A 20,409-nucleotide genomic window follows, 5' to 3' on the forward strand; every position below is an offset into this window, starting at 1 on the left:
TGCAAATTTGATGAATAAGCACATATCTGTATATTCAACTTTGATTTATTAGAATTGTTTGAATATTTTTTATTTACTGATGAAATAATAGGACTTGATGTTAATATATTCAGCTGACCGAAAATATAATGACAGTGACGGATAAACTACTTGAAATTTAAATTAAGATTTAATGTATTAACTTTCAAAGTGGCTTACTTCAAGGTTCCAAGCCGTGTTAAGATGACTTCAAGTGACCTACTTTAAGGTTTCAATCCGTGTTTAGATGTCAGATGCTTTACATAGATAAATTAAAACATAACGCTCAATAAACCATTAAATTTGTAAATGTCATCGGATGGAAAGTATTTAAGTGTACCGATTTGGTCGCCTTATATTTCATAGTGATCTCTAGTCTTGTCAACGTTTTGGATAGACCTTGGACATCGGCTATTGTAACCTATTACTGTTATGTCAATTTGTCAGTATATCTGATTTCAGTTACAAAAAGTGATTCCGTTGTTTTAATCTCACATACAATACAACAATGTTAACAACAGGGACACGCCCAATATTCGAAAATTCAATATAAACCACCATAAGAGGCATAATGCAATGACCAAAACGACACTGAAATATATATAACACGCATGCAGTTTAAATATGCAGATAACAGACTAGTCTATTAATGAATAACATTTATAAGCGAAGATGTTCAGCTTAATTTGACTGGATTTAATGCTTAAGATTTTCATTTCATTAGTTCTGAATGATTTCATATTAACAATGAAACATTTCTAAAAAGATATGATACTGACTTATGTTCACCTTATACAGAGAAGACCGATACTTGATCGCACGGAAAACGATGCAATGGAAATTTTAAAAGAAAAAAGGAAGATATAGACCAATGCTTCAAATATATAGAATACTATAACAGCAACTTTCGAGCATGTTTTCTCGCTTTTGTTTTGTATAATTGTAATTCTGTGACTTGAATGTGTCATATATTTGAGCAATTCATGTTTTTTTATGTTGTTTTTTTCTAAGTTCGGTACAGCCAAATGCCGAATTATATGCATGTTAATGTCTGTACAATGCCTATACATTTATAAGCCTTTAAATTTCATTTCAAGGGTCGCTCAGTTATATTTAACTAGTGGTCATAAGTTGTAACAATGTGTATTTCAGTGCTACTCAGAACAACCAGAGCTTGATGAACTGGTATCTCATAACGTTGTAAATATATGTCATATTGATATGTATGACCTTGTGATTAATTAATGTAAATATATTACTTGAATAAATTTTGTACGTGAACTTCATAGTAATGATTTCCTGATAATAACTTATCTTTTGCCGCTTTCCATAATTTTAATGCTATTCTTGATAGGAGGACCATAATATAAAGTGATAAAAAGCGAAACAAATTAAGTAAGAACGTGGCGAACATTGAAAAGACCGATTGGCCTCAAAGAGTAGTGTAAACTCAACGGTCTAGATAAATTTGTTCCTTAATGGTTAGACTCTCTATCGACTGGAGCAACGGGCACTGGTTAAAAGGCAAACTTAATCTTATTTTGTGACATATTTAAAGCATTTGACAGAGTCAGACATCGTGGTACTTTTTGCTCAAATTACTAAGAAAAGGTATGTCAGGTCTTCGTCTTACATTATTGGGGAATAATATATGTAATGGAACCCAAGGTGTAGCTTTTTCAAGAGGTAATTTATAACGCCATTTTCTATATCAGCAGGAATTTCAAGTTTCAAAGTTTAATGTACAAAAGGCCTCCGGCCCATACACAAACACAAGAGAATACATATTTAATACAAACGTGATAGATAGTGACAATGACATGTAATGAAATCAAGCGTAAACTTCCATCAAATATTTCCTTTCTTTAAAGGCATATAGTATGGGCAAGCGCGCTTTTCTGTGATTGGTCTAAAGCGGTCAAAATTTATAGAGGTGTATATCATACAGATTGTGTGAATGCCAATACGCGTACACACAATTGCGGACATTTTTACATTTCTTGCCAAAAAGCCCTATGCCTCTTTCCAGTGAAGAAACATTTGCATTACTCCTCAAGACGTGAAATAGCGATGGCAAACTTCAGCATTTGAAATTCAATGCATGAAACTTTATAACAAAGTTCTTGACTAATGCAATTTCATGGTGCTTAAATCAGCGATGATATTGTGTAAACAAACATTTCTTGAAACAAGACATTTTATATTGTACCATACAAATGTACAAACTTTCCAGAATAAAATATAATCACCTAAAACTAACCCACACTCTTTTGAAGAATCTAGCATTCCTAAACATAATTGACATTTTCAATTAAGGTCACACTGTTTATACAACTTTAACAATATATTATACTTGGCGAGAACTTGATCAAGTGCAGGGCTGTTTTATAAAATATAAATGGTACAACGAAGGCAAATCAACCTGATATGAATTTTAATAAATGTTACAACAACTAGTCACGTGACCACCCTTGGCAAACAAACGCACGTTGAACATGGTAGATTTTGTATTTATCCAAATACTCTTTTTATGAAGGTAATTGTAGTCCGATCGAAGCATCATATCAGTGTGTCAGTAACAGTCTTAAAAGTCGGACAAAAACTTGATTGATTAGTATAACATTTTATGTTAAATGACAAACCTCTCTTGCATTTTAATAAGTTGATAAATATCGACATGCATTTCAGCAGCCTGCGTTAAAACACACTAAATCATTACGCTTCACGGCAATCTGTTTTCAATTTATTAATTAAATTTCAGTGTCGTTTTTAATTGATAGTGTGAATAATTACTCCATTCAGAACTCACCGTAGTGAGAACATCATTTAAATGTATATCCAACGACATTGCTTTTTAAAGATAATTTATAAATCATTATTATAATTCAAAGCAGCTATGCTGAAACTGTTGTGGTGGACGATCTTTGGAGATGATTTTGATGTGGATTTTGTTCTTCCGTGTGGTAAGTTGCAGTTTTAATTAAGTTATGATTTTATAAACGGTATTTATTAAGATAAACACTTTGTTGTATCGCTTGCATCTACAAAGGCCGGCAGCATAGTTCACAGCATTTTAATGTCCTAAGAATATCGTAATGAAACCGAACACAGAGTATTTTTGCTGTAATTACTTAAAACTTAAAACTAGACAGTGTAAAATTGATTTGCAATGACAAAAATCTGCACTTGAAAACCCCCAAATTAAATAAAAACTTGCGTTGAGCCGTCTACCATGATGTCCATATGCTTTGGTCAAGCATCTGCATTGATTAAAACAATTTAAACATTTTAAATGTCATTTTCTCAGTAATTTTAATTTAACTTTGCATGATTTATAGAAACATCTTGATTAAGTGGAAATACACATTAACTAGTTTATCGAGCCTTATTTTATTTAACATTAACCAATGTCCGAGCATCGTTTTTTAATAGCAAAAGTGATTGGATAAGCTTTGTTTTGTCGTTCAGTTACTACCATTGTCATTTCTGTAAACAAGTTAACCAAAGCAGAACCTACTAAAAACACTGTTAACTAAAATGCAAACTTCAAATGAAAGCGCCTCGATGTAATTTTGTTTAGAAAAACTTTAATAATAGACATTCCCCATGATATGACTTTGAATAAACGACTGTATAAACCTAAAGTGAATGTGTTTGTATAGACCGATTGTATATTTTAGAACTGTTCACTCTTAATCAGCGTCGGCATTAACGCGGTTATTATTCCTTACAGCGATGAGACAGAGTGTAAAATAGTTATAAGCTAATGGGTTATATGATTTATAAGTTAATCGCTTACGTTTACACACTGATGCAATTCAACTGTTTCAAACAACGCTGATTTATTCATGAATTATTTCTACATGGTAATGATTTAATTTCAGGTTATAGCCGATCCCTATGATCGTTTTAGACCATCTTTTGCCGAAGCTGTAATCCCAAATGACAGAACGCTACATGAAATATCGCCAACTCCCGATTGGAGAACACCGTATGCCGACGGCAGGTCCGACTTGCCTCGTAAAAGACAGCCACTCTCCGATAGCAGATCCGGATTTACACATAACAGACCGCCTTCTGCGTATAGAGTACCTAATGTTCCTCGTGGTGTCCCGAGGTATTTGCAAGCCCCTTATGTATCCGGTGCTCGAGCAAGATTAGAACAAACAAGAGCTTCATACCGTTTAAATGGCCAACCAACATCGCCACCTCGTCTTCGGGAATTTCCATTTGCCGGTAGTCCAGAAGCAAGACGGGTGCAAAAACGTCGAGCATTTCCTATGCACAACACTGGATCACCCGATTTTAATAGATTAACAGCACCGCAAAATGGACGCATGAACCGATTTACTGTGTCCGTGAGACCAGAACCATCAAGGGGGGCAGGTTATCGAAGAACAAGATTACCAACAGAACCAACGCGTAGGGGTGCAACTTTGAGTCGCATCAATCTAGACATTGCTATGGCATCGCCGAGAAGAAGAGGGCAAGCTTGGTATAGAGACCAATCGGAAAGACAAGGAAATCCTGTGCTTCGTAGCCTTGCTCTCACGAGGCCATCGAGGGGCAACATAGCTCCCGTTCAAACATTTCCTACATACGTATCGTATAGCTATTATAATACGAAAACGTCTGGTTCACCACGGGTCGGTAACAATGCATATACTCAACGAAAACGTGTGTTACCTTCAGCTCGTTCGATGATAAGTGGAAATCGTGTTATAAAAAATCCACAGAACAAAATGTCTCTTTCAGCTTTTCATGCACAATCCGAAGTTGAACGCAACGCAATACAGACAATACAAGACAGACACGAAAGTTCAGATAGAAACAATTCATCGTATGTCAACATTTCAATTGCCAGAGATATTTTTGCTGATTTCAATAATGGACAACACGGCAAAAGTAGTCTTAAATACATCAACACACACTACCCTATTTTTAGAACAACCTCATTGTTAAAAATGCGGATACAAAAGGAAATTAATGAACAGTCAGTAAAAAAAGGAAAACGAAAAGATAATGAATCCGACTGGCTTAAAGGACTTTGGAATAATCTAACCCCAAATAATTCCACTTATGAGGACGTAAATGGAAACAAAGTCATCAATTCTTTGATTTTTAACAATAATTTCGCAAATCCGCAAAAAGGCGCTACGATCAACTCCTCCAAAGTGAATGTAGAAAATCAACTTATAATTGGGAACACCGTATTCGAGGGAAATCGAATTGGCAACGAAGGGTTTGCATTGAATCCTAGTGCATCAGAACGTTTTACAAATAAGACACCTACCAGCGACCTGTTTAGACCTAATATGCATACAAAAAACATTACCGCAGCAGACACAGATGCTTCAAACGCAATTTTCGATACTGCAAATGTTACAGACTTATGGGAAACAATGGTTGATACCACACGCAACGTATATAAATCAAACATACCCAAGGATACCTCAACAAACGCAGATATTTCAAACACCAAGGTTGACACCGTGAGCAAGACAAATTTATCAAATACAAAATTGGAAAGCGCATCGAATATCTACAATTTAAACACACTAGTGGATACTGAAATGACCATAGACAATACAAACATAATAGTGGAAACTGGAACGAACAAAGACACTTTAAACACAAACGTGTATACCGCCACGAACATTTCAAACAAACAAGTTGATTCTGGAGCAAACATTGACAATTTAAACACACTAGTGGTTAGTGGAACAAATATAGAAGAAAATTTTAACACACTTGTGGGTACTGGAACAAACATTGACAATTTTAACACACTTGTTGATACTGGAACGAACATAGGCAATTTTAACACACTAGTGGATACTGGAACGAACATAGACAATTTTAACACACTAGTCGATACTGGAACGAGCATGGACAATTTAAACATACTTTTTGATACTGGAACGAACATGAACAAATTTAACACACCTATCGATACTGGAACGAACATAGACAATTTAAACACACCTGTGGATACTGGAACGAACATAAACAATTATAACACAATAGTGGATAGTGGAACAAGCATGGGCAATTTTAACACACTTGTGGATACTGGAACGAACATGGACAATTTTACCGAACTTGTGGATAATGGGACGAACATGGACAATTTTAACACACTTGTAGATACTGGAACGAACATGGACAATTTAAACACACTTGTGTATACTGGAACGAACATGGACAATTTAAATACACTAGTGGATACTGGAACGAACATGGACAATTTAAACACACTTGTGGATACTGGAACGAACATAGACAATTTTAACACACTAGTGGATACTGGAACGAACATAGACAATTTAAACATACCTGTGGATATTGGAACGAACATGGACAAATTTAACACACCTATGGATACTGGAACGCACATGGACAATTTTAACACACTTGTGGATACTGGAATTAACGTAGACAATTTTAACACACTTATGGATACTGGTACGAACATGGACAATTTAAACCGACTAGTGGATACTGGGACGAACATGGACATCTTTAACACACAAGTGGATACTGGGACGAAAATAGATAATTTTAACACACTAGTGGTTACTGGAACGAACAAAGACAATTTAAACACACTAGTGGATACTGGGACGAACATGGACAATTTTAACACACTTGTAGATACTGGAATGAACATGGACCATTTTAACACACTAGTGGATACTGGAACGAACATGAACAATTTTAACACAGTAGTGGATACTGGATCGAACAAGGACAATTTTAACACAATAGTGGATGCTGGAACGAACATGGACAACAATTTTAACACACTTGTGGATACTGGAACGAACATAGAACATTTTAACACACTTGTGGATACTGGAACGAACATGGACAATCTAAACACACTAGTGGATACTGGGACGAACATAGGCAATTTTAACACATTAGTGGAAACTGGAACGAACATGGACATTTTAAACGCTCATTTGGATACTGGAACGAACATAAACAATTATAATACAATAGTGGATAGTGGAACGAGCATGCACAATTTTAACACACTTGTGGATACTGGAACGAACATGGACAATTTTATTACACTTGTGGATAATGGGACGAACATGGACAATTTAAACACACTTGTAGATACTGGAACGAACATGGACAATTTAAACACACTTGTGGATACTGGAACGAACATGGACAATTTAAATACACTAGTGGATACTGGAACGAACATGGACAATTTAAACACACATGTGGATACTGGAACGAACATAGACCATTTTAACACACTAGAGGATACTGCAACGATCATAGACAATTTAAACACACATGTGGATACTGGAACGAACATAGACAATTTAAACACACCTGTGGATATTAGAACGAACATGGACAATTTTAACACACTTGTGGATACTGGAACGAACATAAACAAATTTAACACACCTATGGATACTGGTGCGAACATGGACAATTTAAACACACTTGTGGAAACTGGAACGAACATAAACAATTATAACACAATAGTGGATAGTGGAACAAGCATGGGCAATTTTAACACACTTGTGGATACTGGAACGAACATGGACAATTTTACCGAACTTGTGGATAATGGGACGAACATGGACAATTTTAACACACTTGTAGATACTGGAACGAACATGGACAATTTAAACACACTTGTGGATACTGGAACGAACATGGACAATTTAAATACACTAGTGGATACTGGAACGAACATGGACAATTTAAACACACTTGTGGATACTGGAACGAACATAGACAATTTTAACACACTAGTGGATACTGGAACGAACATAGACAATTTAAACATACCTGTGGATATTGGAACGAACATGGACAAATTTAACACACCTATGGATACTGGAACGCACATGGACAATTTAAACACACTTGTGGATACTGGAATTAACGTAGACAATTTTAACACACTTATGGATACTGGTACGAACATGGACAATTTAAACCCACTAGTGGATACTGGGACGAACATGGACATCTTTAACACACAAGTGGATACTGGGACGAAAATAGATAATTTTAACACACTAGTGGTTACTGGAACGACCAAAGACAATTTAAACACACTAGTGGATACTGGGACGAACATGGACAATTTTAACACACTTGTTGATACTGGAATGAACATGGACCATTTTAACACACTAGTGGATACTGGAACGAACATGAACAATTTTAACACAGTAGTGGATACTGGATCGAACAAGAACAATTTTAACACAATAGTGGATGCTGGAACGAACATGGACAACAATTTCAACACACTTGTGGATACTGGAACGAACATAGAACATTTTAACACACTTGTGGATACTGGAACGAACATGGACAATCTAAACACACTAGTGGATACTGGGACGAACATAGGCAATTTTAACACATTAGTGGAAACTGGAACGAACATGGACATTTTAAACGCTCATGTGGATACTGGAACGAACATAAACAATTATAACACAATAGTGGATAGTGGAACGAGCATGCACAATTTTAACACACTTGTGGATACTGGAACGAACATGGACAATTTTATTACACTTGTGGATAATGGGACGAACATGGACAATTTAAACACACTTGTAGATACTGGAACGAACATGGACAATTTAAACACACTTGTGGATACTGGAACGAACATGGACAATTTAAATACACTAGTTGATACTGGAACGAACATGGACAATTTAAACACACTTGTGGATACTGGAACGAACATAGACCATTTTAACACACTAGAGGATACTGCAACGATCATAGACAATTTAAACACACATGTGGATACTGGAACGAACATAGACAATTTAAACACACCTGTGGATATTAGAACGAACATGGACAATTTTAACACACTTGTGGATACTGGAACGAACATAAACAAATTTAACACACCTATGGATACTGGTGCGAACATGGACAATTTAAACACACTTGTGGAAACTGGAATGAACGTAGACAATTTTAACACACTTATGGATACTGGTACGAACATGGACAATTTAAACGCAATTGTGGATACTGGGACGAACATGGACATTTTTAACACACAAGTGGATACTGGGACTAAAATAGACAATTTTAACACACTAGTGGATACTGGAACGAACAAGGACAATTTAAACACACTAGTAGATACTGGGACAAACATGGACAATTTTAACACACTAATGGATACTGGGATGAAAATAGACAATTTTAACAAATTTGTGGATACTGGAACAAACATAGACAATTTTAACACACCTGTGGATACTGCAACGAGCATGGACAATTTTTACGCACTTGTGTATACAGGAACGAACATAAACAATTTAAACACACTTGTGGCTCCTCGAACGAACATAAACAATTTAAACACAATTGTCGATTCAGCAAGTAACAAAGACAATGTCACATCAAATTCATCAATCATAATTGTGGATACATCGCAGACTCATGAAAATGATTTATTATTTAAGATTGACAAATACATTAAACAGCATTCGGGCGCTTCTTCTCGCGATACTACTAGTGACGTTTCTATTGACCAACATGCGGGCGTTACAGTTAGCGATAATGCTCGAGTGGATTCCATTGACAAGCTTTCGGGTGTCACAACTAGTAATACCGCTCAAGATGTTTTCATTGACAGACATGCGAGTGTTACATCTAATGATTTAGCAGAGCTTTTAATCAACCAGCAAACGACAGTTAAATATAGTGATATCGCTAATGAAAGCCTAAAAGGTTCATACCATCTTATAAATTCACCTTTGAGAAACGAATCTGAGGGAATTCAATCAGTTGATACATTGCATATCATTTCAACACTTGCAGGTAATCTAACTAAGACTGTAATAAAGACTAATATAACGACAGAGAGGGCAGATAATGATGAAAATAAAGCGAATATGTGGCCATACAGAACATTTCACAATATGCTTAATAATGGTGAGGAGGCCTTTCAGGTCAATATATCTATGGAGAATAACATTTTCGTTCAACAAAAAAGGACACTTGGTACCGTAAGTGTTAATAATATAATAGATCAATTAGGTAAGTCAGTGAAAAATAATAATAAATCGAGCGAACTTTTCACTCAAAATGTGCTGAAGCAAAATGTATCGAAACTGTTCGTGCAAAATACAACTGATAGAGAAAACAATATAATGAGAACTAATGACAAGAATACTGTTTGGACAAATGAGTCATCGGATCAAAAGGAGTTTAGAAAAGCTGACCATTCCAACATCGATCACAAGAAAACTAGGAATATTCCAGTAAACCACAACGTACACTCAGATGATGTGCATATTCAATTTCAGAAGACAACAGAATCAAATGCAAAGCCATTCATCGATTATATCTGGACCTTTTCGAACAATTATAGAAGACAATTATCTGGCCAGTTTGATTTTGCTAAATCAGTGGTTAATAAGTCGATGCCAGCTATGTACATGTTTAACGTTTACCATCTTGGAAAATTACCATCCGAAAGCCATCCTAACGTGAAAAAGACAACCAAACATCATAACAACATCATAAAAAACATACCAACTTCAGGAACATTTTTCCAAAGTCACATAGACACACATACACGAACAAAACGTCAATCTAACCAGGATCCCGTTTCAAGAGATATTTTACGCAAGCTGCTTTTTGGACTACTTTTGGTAAGCAGCGGGTCCACCAAAAGCAAGCCTCCACTTGTTCTTGACCAAAGTCCCCATAAACCGCCATCTTTAATCCCTTCAAAACAAACACACGCTCCGGTAATTAACCGGGATATGAAGGATACGTTAATATATAAATTCTCAGAAAACGCTACTTTTTCACTTTTGAAAAGCCTATTGTATGGACCACTTAAGCATAAAGAACATGGTATTCAAAGCACTTTCGAATCAGAAAAGAAACTTAAGTTTTCACGGTCTGACATGACAAATGTGCCATCGACTGATGCATTAATAAAGGGAAGTAAAAACTTCGAGAAAACTACTGACAGTAATGTTATGAGAACTGTTGAAAGTACTGTTAAAACAGTCTTTAACAACACCTCTCCTGTATATACTGTTAAACCCAGTATAAGTGAAAGAGACATGCTAATACGGCTGTTGAATGGTACTTTGCGTTACAGAGATGTTTGATTCTGATACTCAAACATATTTAAAAGAAAACTAAAACATGTGTCTGATTGATTGATGGATTGGTGGATGGTTGATTGGTGGGCTATTTTATTGCTTCTTGTAAAGTGTGAAACAAACGCTACACATTGTTCTATCGTTGTTTTATGTCTTTTTCAATGTTCACTATCATTATCATAGCATTATCAAAAGAGATATGATTATTAAATGAATCAATTGAAGTACTGGTGTTGTTTGTTGTTGTTGTTGTTGCTTTAAGGTATCGTTATTATATTTAAACTTGTAATGAATGACGAATACTGTAACACTATCAGATAGATGTTAACACATGCATTAAATGTTATTTGCGACAAACAAATCAAAAACCATACCTTTCCAAAGCACAAACGAATCTACAACAAGATCAAGAACAATAACAACATCTTTAAATGCATTGATGATTTCAATTCTAAATTGCACTTATATGAACTAATTTTAAAGGGATATAACTATTTTAAGTTTTCCGGTGAAGTATATGTCGTTATTAAAATATACTTATTCTCGGTTTAGTGCTCTTAACATGTTTCCCTTCAGGTAACTGATACTTATTTCAAACTACAAATATTTCATATTTCTTGGTTTCATACTGCAATTTTGCATACGCTTTTTATTTATTTTAAACAGGTCAGACTTGTTGGTTATGGTGTTTAAAATGATTATATTCATTCTACTCATGCCATATAAACATGACACAAAAAGCTTTGCATGGAACATCATATACATATAATGAGGCATAAAAAGATGAGCAAATTCAATTGTAAATATCCTCCATATTTTAAAACTCACGTTTGGGGTTAAGGAGAAGGACATAATTTTATACCTCGTTAGTATTCTCTTTCTAAACATTAATGCTTACTTATCATTAAATCTAACAGAACTATAATGACTGGTACACGTCTTTTTTATTTACTTTTGATCTTGTCTTAGTCGTTTTTACATAAAAATAATCGCTTATAATATGCTTCTATCCATATATATTATAGAATACGTGTACGTTTAACCACACTATAGTTGTTTTTAAATCAATTCACTTTATGTCAATGTAACGGGGTCATTTCTTCAATTATTGTGGTGATACCTTAAACAAATGTTGCATGGTGTAGGAGATTGCGTAATCGACGCTTCTTTCTTTACTTACGTTTTTCTATGTATTTACAAATGTGACCTCAAGTGAAATTTAACTAAACTATTTACAAATGCAGATATAGTCATATATTGGTTGTAGTGACGTCATAATTTCAATTTCAAGTTAGTGTTGTTGTTCATTGTTTGTGCTGGACAGATTTTTCTTGTTGTTTTTAAGTTCATTTGATATAACTTTCGGCTGAGACTGTGTGATTACTAAGTGCATTTGATACACATGTTTGTTGTACAATCTACGGATCGTGATTTGTGAATTAACTGATTGAAGACGTTCCAAAGCTACTTGTTGATTTCCGCATCGATTCGCTATTAAAGGTATTTTACCTTTTTACGAACATGAACACATGGACATGTTACAATAAGCACAAGCTTACAAACAAAGTAGAGCTATTTCAGCAGAACATCGCCTAAATGCTCCTGTATCAAATAGTTCGTTCTTGTGATGGAAACTATTCCAGTAAGCGCCGTTTTGTATGATACACTAACACCGAAAGTTCATCGAAAGTTAAAATAAGTTCTTAAATTTCTAGTGGTAACACCAAAAATCCTGTCAATTGAACGTGAAAGTGTCTCCTTTTGAAAACAAAAGTATTTCCGAAAATAAAAGTGCTCAGTTTGCTTTTATAAAACCATACCATAGATACTGAAAAGGGACTACTTTTTCGCCAAAACCGATTACCCGGTAGACCATTGTTAAGCAATATCACTGTGGTCAATTTTCATATAAATTATATTTTGTATTGAAATGAAGCTCAAAAATAGTAATTGTTCATTTTTATTGTGAAAAACGTAAGTAAATCTATTGAATATTTAATTAACGGACAAAAGGCTTCGCCTACCATTAATTTTAAGAAAGTACGCTTTGAAATTATTTGAACACATTAAGGTAATTCTTTATGGCCAATTTTACATAACTTTATTTCATATGTAGGGATTATGTCCGAAAACCCGAAATACATAGAAGTAGAGTCACAGTTTGCAGATGTTATGAACTAAAAATAAAACACCATGTAAACATTTCCTTTTATTCAAGGTAAATAAGTGTAAGAAATTTACCTCTAAAGAATTCTCAACTTATTGCAATCTTTATTGTGAGACCATTATTAAAAGAAACATTTGATTTTACTTAAGAAATACTTGAAGGAAAGTCAGAGTATATGCTTAAAGAAATTCTTATGTAACAAAGTCATTGATAAATCCATGTTCATTAAATTATAAAATATCAAAATGAAACACGCAAACACTATATTGTGTCCATTTTGGAAAGTTCTTCATTTATCTATTATACAGGAACTCTCTCGGAACAGGTAATTGCGCTCTTGCAAGTAAGAGAGAAATATTTGTGCCCGATATCTACACAATAATATGCCTTCCTTTGAGCATCGGATATAATTTCCTCGTACTCTGATTTTGGTTCCACAGTACATTTCAGTAATATACACTTCACATCATTCATATTCAATCCTTTTTCCAGCACCGCAAGCATCTTTCTTAACGAACGTGCACTCATGTTCAAATTTGATTGTTCAACTCTCTTGATATTGTCTGGGAGGCGAAGAGCGTTATCACCGAGGTTTCCAGTGTCAATGGAAATGTTTTCTAAATAAATCAGCCTTGGAAGAGTCTGGCAGAGCAAACTAACGTTTTAATGTGTTTTATTATGAAGTGCTTTAATTGATTCGATCCACGGTCAAATGACTGAAAAATACTGCATTCAACAGTGTTTGAAACACTATTTAAATCCAATGCAATCGTATTGAACATAATATTAGTTGTTTCAGTTCCATGTATTGATAAGCATTTGAGACTGTTGCACGCCAAAAGGTCAAAGTGGTCAGCAGGGGAAAATATATTTACATTTGTTAATGTGTCTGAGGATTTACTGAACACCTCCTGTAGTTTCGCCTGGTTTTGACCGGTACTGGTCTTGATGTAACGTACATTGGACTTATTCATCGATAGCAAGTCATCTAATATTTCTGTGTCGGAAGTATAACTAAAATCAAAGCTGAACAGTGAAAGCTTAATATCAAATACTTGACTGGCTGTGGCCTCCTTATAACCTGAAGCAATGGTCGATTGGATTTGAATGACTCTGGTTTCAGTCACAAATGACTGATTGTCTAGGGATATACTGTTCGATATCAAGGCAGACATCTCATTTGCTAACTCAATGTTCAGACCGCACATGAAGACAAACACCTGTGAAATATCCGACATTTCACCGTTCTTCTCATAACAGGGTGTTAACACACTACGAAAGTCATCGGAATGATAAAACATGTGTATTGCAGCAAGGAATTCCTGAAAAGTTTTGTGAATGAATGAGTAACTTGATTCCTTTCTAATTAAAGACGCTGACTTTGTTTCTTGCAAGATTCCCGACTTCAGAACAAACACGAGATCATCCTGCGCTAAAATGTCCACTTTCTTGAACACCAAGAACGAAGTCATGTCATTCGAAAATAATCTCGTAAAAGCAAGTTCAGCCAATTTCCTAACAATGCTGTAGTACATTTGTACACGTTCTGTGTGCTCGAAACATTTTGGGAAATGATTGTTTTTCACAGGCACAGGTAGAGCAGTTCGCTCAAACATCATTTCAATGACGTTTGCGTATATGTCGCACAGAGAACGGCATTCATGTTTTCCCTCAAACCACAAGCATAACAGCTTTGATATAATCGGTACCGACAAAAGACGTGTGAGTTTCATTCTGTCAACATACTGGATGAAGTCTAGCCTTTTTTGTTCCTCTGGACCTCTTTTATTAAGACAGTTCAATATTTTCTGAATAAGTAATCCAATATATGAAGTTCCTTCTATCTCCAGATACGTGTCTATCTTCGTGTCTTTAACGCGTTGTTGTGACATTCTCCAGGGTCGTGATGTAATCAACACAGTTGTATTTATGCTTGTTTCCAAGTAAGGAATGACTTTGTCTCCTTCTGAACAGCTGCAGTATTTTCCTATGGGATGAGTCCATTCATCAAGGCCATCTACTATGATAACGCACTTCCTATTAGACAGGACACTATGCATAATCATGTTTGCAGCTTCCCTCTTATCTTGTTGGTAAATTCTGTTGATAAGCTGATCTCGTATCATGTCTGTCAGGTCACAGAGGTCGCAGCTATCTCTCAGAGTGAGGTTAAATGAAAACTCAATTTCCGTAAAGAAATTATCATCTTGAAAAAGGTGATCGTTTTCATTTTCGGGGAGGAACATGTGTTTTATATTACTGTAATAAAACTGTAGTTCCGCCCGGAGAGACTCAAATGACGTTTGGTGTGTATCATTTGTGTCATGTTCGTTAATGGTATTTGTTGGTGATATTTGATTTGCCCATTTCAATGCACACATTGCGGCGCAGGTTGATTTTCCCATCCCAGCCTCGCCTACAATGAACACGTTTTTCCTCAATTTTCCCGTTTTACAGAACATTTGTCTGTAAGATGTCACATGAGTTCCATTTTCTTCCTTAGTTGCACCAACCTTTCTGTGGTCTTTTTCGACGATCTTAGGAGGAACGTAGAACATGTCAAGTCTCTCAGCCTTGTCCGATATCAATGGCGAAATGGACGCGCTGTTGAGTTGGTTTTGGTAATAATTGGCAAGCTGTTTTTGTAGATCTGTGAAGATAAAACAAATTGTCAGATTTCAAGTTAGTTTTCACCGTCATATCTACACAATATTTCGAGAAAAAGGAAACCCATAAGTACCTTTAGTGAAAATCTGTGTGTTAGTATATTGAAACAACAACAACATTAGGCGACAGTTGTCGAGCAATCCGTTCCACGAAAATGCTTTAACATATACACCAGAATATGTATTGCCGATTAAAAACCTAATATACGCTTCAACGGACAAGAAATGCTTTTTGGAAACGCACGTAATGCACATGCAAGGTGAATTTGACAAATGTTCAAGAAGCATTCCAGGAATTCTGTTGCTCGGAATGCAGTCATTAGATAATATTTTAATTACCTGATCTAGGCTAACCAATATCATATGGCAAAACGATATAATGATAATGGTGTCAATTTAAAGGTGCATTTTCTGTCAATAAACACAAATGATTTGGCTATAAATTTCATGAAGGTAGTTCTTGTTATTTTTTTTTGTTTGCATTAGACTTTTTCTGCTCCTATTTAATCGTTTTACCATAGTATCATTACTGACATGACATGACTTGTTCTCCTCGGCATAATACTCCTAACAACATATACAATGGATCGCTGGTATCCGCTGCCTCGCGGCCTAACATTTACTTTTTACTTCGCGATAAGTTTTTTTAACTTGCATAAAAATTGCAATCTCATTCAACAGGGGTTTGAAAATGATAACTCTCATATTGTACGCATAGCATCAACGATATTGCGAACAAGAATGAACAATTGTTGGTGGATAAAAAAACTAACTTTGTTGTTCCTTCCCGTCGTTACTTCTGTCATATGAAAAGTTTCGCATCTCCTGTTTGACCTTTCGTTCGACCTCTGTAATTCGAAAATAATAATGATGAAAGTATGCAGTGAATCAGAAGTATATTGATAACCATTTTATTGCTAGAGATTTGAACTGAAAGGTCCCTAACACTACTCTGAAATACCATCAAGCTAAGTATTGCGTCTATCTTTCAATATGGCCACTTCGATATGAATGTGCATTCAAATGAAATAATTAGTTATGTGTTCGTACAAAAAGGTATTGATACCGTAAAACAAGAACATTACAAGTTGGAGTAATGGCTCGCTTCTCTTTTTTGGAGTAATATTTAAGTAATCGAAAAAGTTATCAAAATACCAGAATTTCCGAAAAAAATAATACGTATACATTATGTTAGTATTTAAAAATAATATCCTCATACTAGCTCATGTATTATAAAACAAACATTGCAATGCTCTGCAGATTACGGCTTTATACTATTTATATCAACTTATTGGACACAAATTCTAATTAGACTACGGTATGAATATTTATGTAAATTGTAAGTGTCAAAGGAGAACATTACTTTCATCTATAATTTCTTCCAGTTCCTTCTGTAGCCTATCATATATCGACCCCTCGATCTCATTCAGAGATTTTTTAACGTCGAAGTTTGTCTGTAGCCAATTGTGTAAGGCTTCATTCATGATACCCGGTATCTTTCAGTTTTGTCTTTGATCTGAAAAATTGCAGCGTTATGTAATGGAAGCACGTTCAATTAAGACATCTAATAAAACATAACCCATTAAATTCCGACAACCATCCTTTAAAGAAACTCGCCCTTTTTTGACCAACAATAGATTTCCCGGTAACGCATCTGATCACATTTATTTAGTCTATGTATCATTCTATGAATTCAAAGTTGCAGAAAAAATACAGTTATAATTTAAAAATGTATTTTTATTTTAGTGGGATTCGAACCCACGGCGGTATAATCAAGATTTTTTTTTAAATCCGACGCCTAGAGGTACATCTTTTGACCTCTTAACGGTACAACCATAACATCACATGCGAATGTCAGTCAACCCATTACGCAATAACAAAGCTGTTATTTAGTAATTCTTAGCGCTAATCAATATTTTGTATTTCAAAGACAATATTGGAGCAAATATTAACGTTTGCTGACGGTTTCAAGTTTTTGGTATCTTAGTTTTAACACTCCTAATGATAAACCAAACTTTATTATACAAAAAAGTGAATTGAACAAAATCCTGAGCGAGTTCCTTTAAAGGTTGTTATCATTAAATGTTGATTAGGAGAAGGTATATCCTTAAAGTGTGCTCATAATTAAAGTAAGTTAATATTTGCGCAATAAATTTTATTGAATGGTTATTATCCTAGTCAAAAAATACCTTTAAAGCACTTGCTAGTTTTTTAATATTCATTTATTAACATGAGTTAGTGGTAGTTTTGACAAATTTAACAAGGTTTGTTTGAAAGTGGTTTAATTAAATATGTATCACTGTTCTTTAAACATGTATAATATATAAGAATAGTGTTCATTTACAAAAATATTTGCTTATATTATCGGCGTAAAAATATGTATCAAATAGATATCTTTATAAATAAGTACATGTGTACAACTACTAACTTTTCGTATGTGATTAGCGGCTTGCTTGGCAAAGGTGTCATGTATAAGTACCTGTGGGTCTTCCAGAACGATAATCATCTTGACCAGGCACTCGTCTGCTGTCTGTCCGTCTAGCTCATAGTGGGCGTCATGAAGGGTCCTGTTCCTTATATCTCGGACCTGATATATAAATAGTATTATTACCTCTAGTAAATGTTTTTTATACAATGTCTCAGGGTTTTTAATGGCCCTCGTTTATCAATACAGGACTGTCAGAAATTTAAGAAATATAAATTATGTTTACCTCTCCAAAATCCTGAATATTTGTTATTTGTGTTTTAATAAACGAACTGTTCATACAGATGCTTATAAGTCCTGAGGCCAATCTCATTTGGCCCCGTGTTGTCCAAGTAACCGGGTGTATTGAGGTAACACTTGGCCACCTGCCAATAACCACTGTTTTTATCCTGCCATTTTGTAGAATCTGTATTCATCCAGGAAGGCTTCTTTCTAAGATTAGTCTTATGGATCTCTTCTTTCATTTCATGACAGAAATGGCCCAGTTCGTGTTTGAAAGTTTGTTCATTTTTTACCTAACAATGGCTACATGTCTGGTTCTTACAATTTTTATTGACCTTGTTCATGAACGTTTGGTACTGTTGTTTGCCCTTTGTGTCTACGTATCCTTGAAGTCCTTTTCTCACGTACAGAAGTCCCCAGACCACTCTCAGCCAGTTCTCGTGTCTTGTCTCGATACTTTCATCCATGCTTTATCATTCTAAAGAAGACAGTTTACAAAACACAGTATTATTTATGTTCACTTTTGAAGATTTTTTTGTGTTGGACGTTGTATTTCCTATAAAAACATTTCTGGTTTGGTATAACGCGTAATTCCGTTTATCCAAGAATTTGACACAAATATAATTAGAAAAGTAAACTGCTGAACATATGAAACATATACAGTACAAAATAAAAGCTTTAAACAATAGTATTCCTTTAAGAAAACAACACATATTTTACGTTAAAAATACTTTTTGCATTAAATGGCAGATTAGGAATAGCTTTCCGTTAATATTATTGAAAATGTAAATGTTTTGGCAATTTGAATAGGACCAAATTTTGGTCACAAAGTTGTTCGGATAAATGTACTCCAATTACTGCAAAAAGGTGATCGAATTACATAATGTGAATAACATTTTAATATATTATGCAGCGATAAATAATTGCATTCAACTTTTTCTTGTATATTATTTTAAGAATGGTTCCACGCGAGCCTTTAAGGTTATAAAACAACCATTTTGTTGCGGTATAAGGAGTTTTATGATATTTTACAATATCCCAATTGTAATGCAAGTGTTTTTAGGCACAACCAAATTATCTTTTTCAACCAAGATTGTCAGGCTAAATTGCTTACCATTAATTTATTCTTACCCGTCTCATTTTATTTTGTTCAGTAAATTTAAAGACAAAATATATTGTTAAGCATATTATATTTCGATCAATCATATACACTTATATAGCACATATTATTTAAACGTATCTGTTGTTTCGTTCGACAACTGTATAATATGTGTCCGTTTCGTTATTCCATAGTACATGTATGTCTTTAGCTTGAAAACCATTATAAAACTATAAAGACATTTCTATTCTGGATGTTTAAGAACTTACATGATAATCTGAAGATAAATTTGTATTGGCCATAACTAAAAACCTAACAAATAAGGCATGAAAAGCAGTTAAAGTACAAAGAGTGTCCGGCAGATTTTGCTTAGTAATATGTTATATATTTTTTTTGAAAGATGTGTTCTTCATAATTTAATCTAGGCAAATAAGTTTAAATACTGAAGCAGACAATTTGGTCCATTTATTTATCAATGACTAACATATAAAGCCATATTTCATAGGTTTGCTATCGAGGATATAATGCTCATAAGCATTGTACCCAAACCGTGTTTATACTTTGATATATTTTGGAGACGACAATAAATGGAAATAAATCAAGACTTTCTG

General features: G+C 34.6%; 2 protein-coding genes across 3 annotated transcripts in view; one reads left to right on the forward strand and one right to left on the reverse strand.

Moving 5' to 3' along the window:
• The first annotated feature begins 2,843 nt into the window (after window positions 1-2,843).
• Window positions 2,844-11,564, forward strand: LOC128222249 (uncharacterized protein PF3D7_1120600-like). The gene is made up of 2 exons (XM_052931203.1): window positions 2,844-2,981; window positions 3,903-11,564. Exons 1-2 carry the CDS (start codon window positions 2,949-2,951, stop codon window positions 11,163-11,165), a joined length of 7,296 nt encoding a protein of 2,431 aa, XP_052787163.1. The 5' UTR covers window positions 2,844-2,948; the 3' UTR covers window positions 11,166-11,564.
• A 5,786-nt stretch (window positions 11,565-17,350) lies between these two features.
• Window positions 17,351-20,409, reverse strand: part of LOC128222209 (uncharacterized) — a 36,048-nt gene continuing 32,989 nt past the window's right edge. The window contains exons 2-4 of one of the 2 annotated variants that reach the window (XR_008259098.1): window positions 18,704-19,177; window positions 18,421-18,579; window positions 17,351-17,508 (exon numbers count right to left, since the gene is read on the reverse strand). Coding sequence is in view for 1 of the 2 variants with exons in the window: in XM_052931132.1 (XP_052787092.1) it covers window positions 17,473-17,508; window positions 18,421-18,579; window positions 19,035-19,166 (327 nt within the window). In the remaining variant the exon portion in view is untranslated. The remainder of the gene's footprint in view (window positions 17,509-18,420; window positions 18,580-18,703; window positions 19,178-20,409) is intronic. The other variant, XM_052931132.1, reaches the window with a different exon arrangement.

This window comes from Mya arenaria, chromosome 16 (assembly GCF_026914265.1).
Source record: "Mya arenaria isolate MELC-2E11 chromosome 16, ASM2691426v1".
In the NCBI taxonomy this organism is placed as follows: Eukaryota; Metazoa; Mollusca; class Bivalvia; order Myida; family Myidae; genus Mya; species Mya arenaria.

Bases quoted from the DNA above. Each gene is read 5' to 3' on its own strand.
- LOC128222249 (XM_052931203.1), top strand. From the start codon at position 2,949: ATGATTTTGATGTGGATTTTGTTCTTCCGTGTG. The intron at 2,982-3,902 runs GTAAGTTGCAGT...ATTTAATTTCAG, and splicing joins GGATTTTGTTCTTCCGTGTG to GTTATAGCCGATCCCTATGA.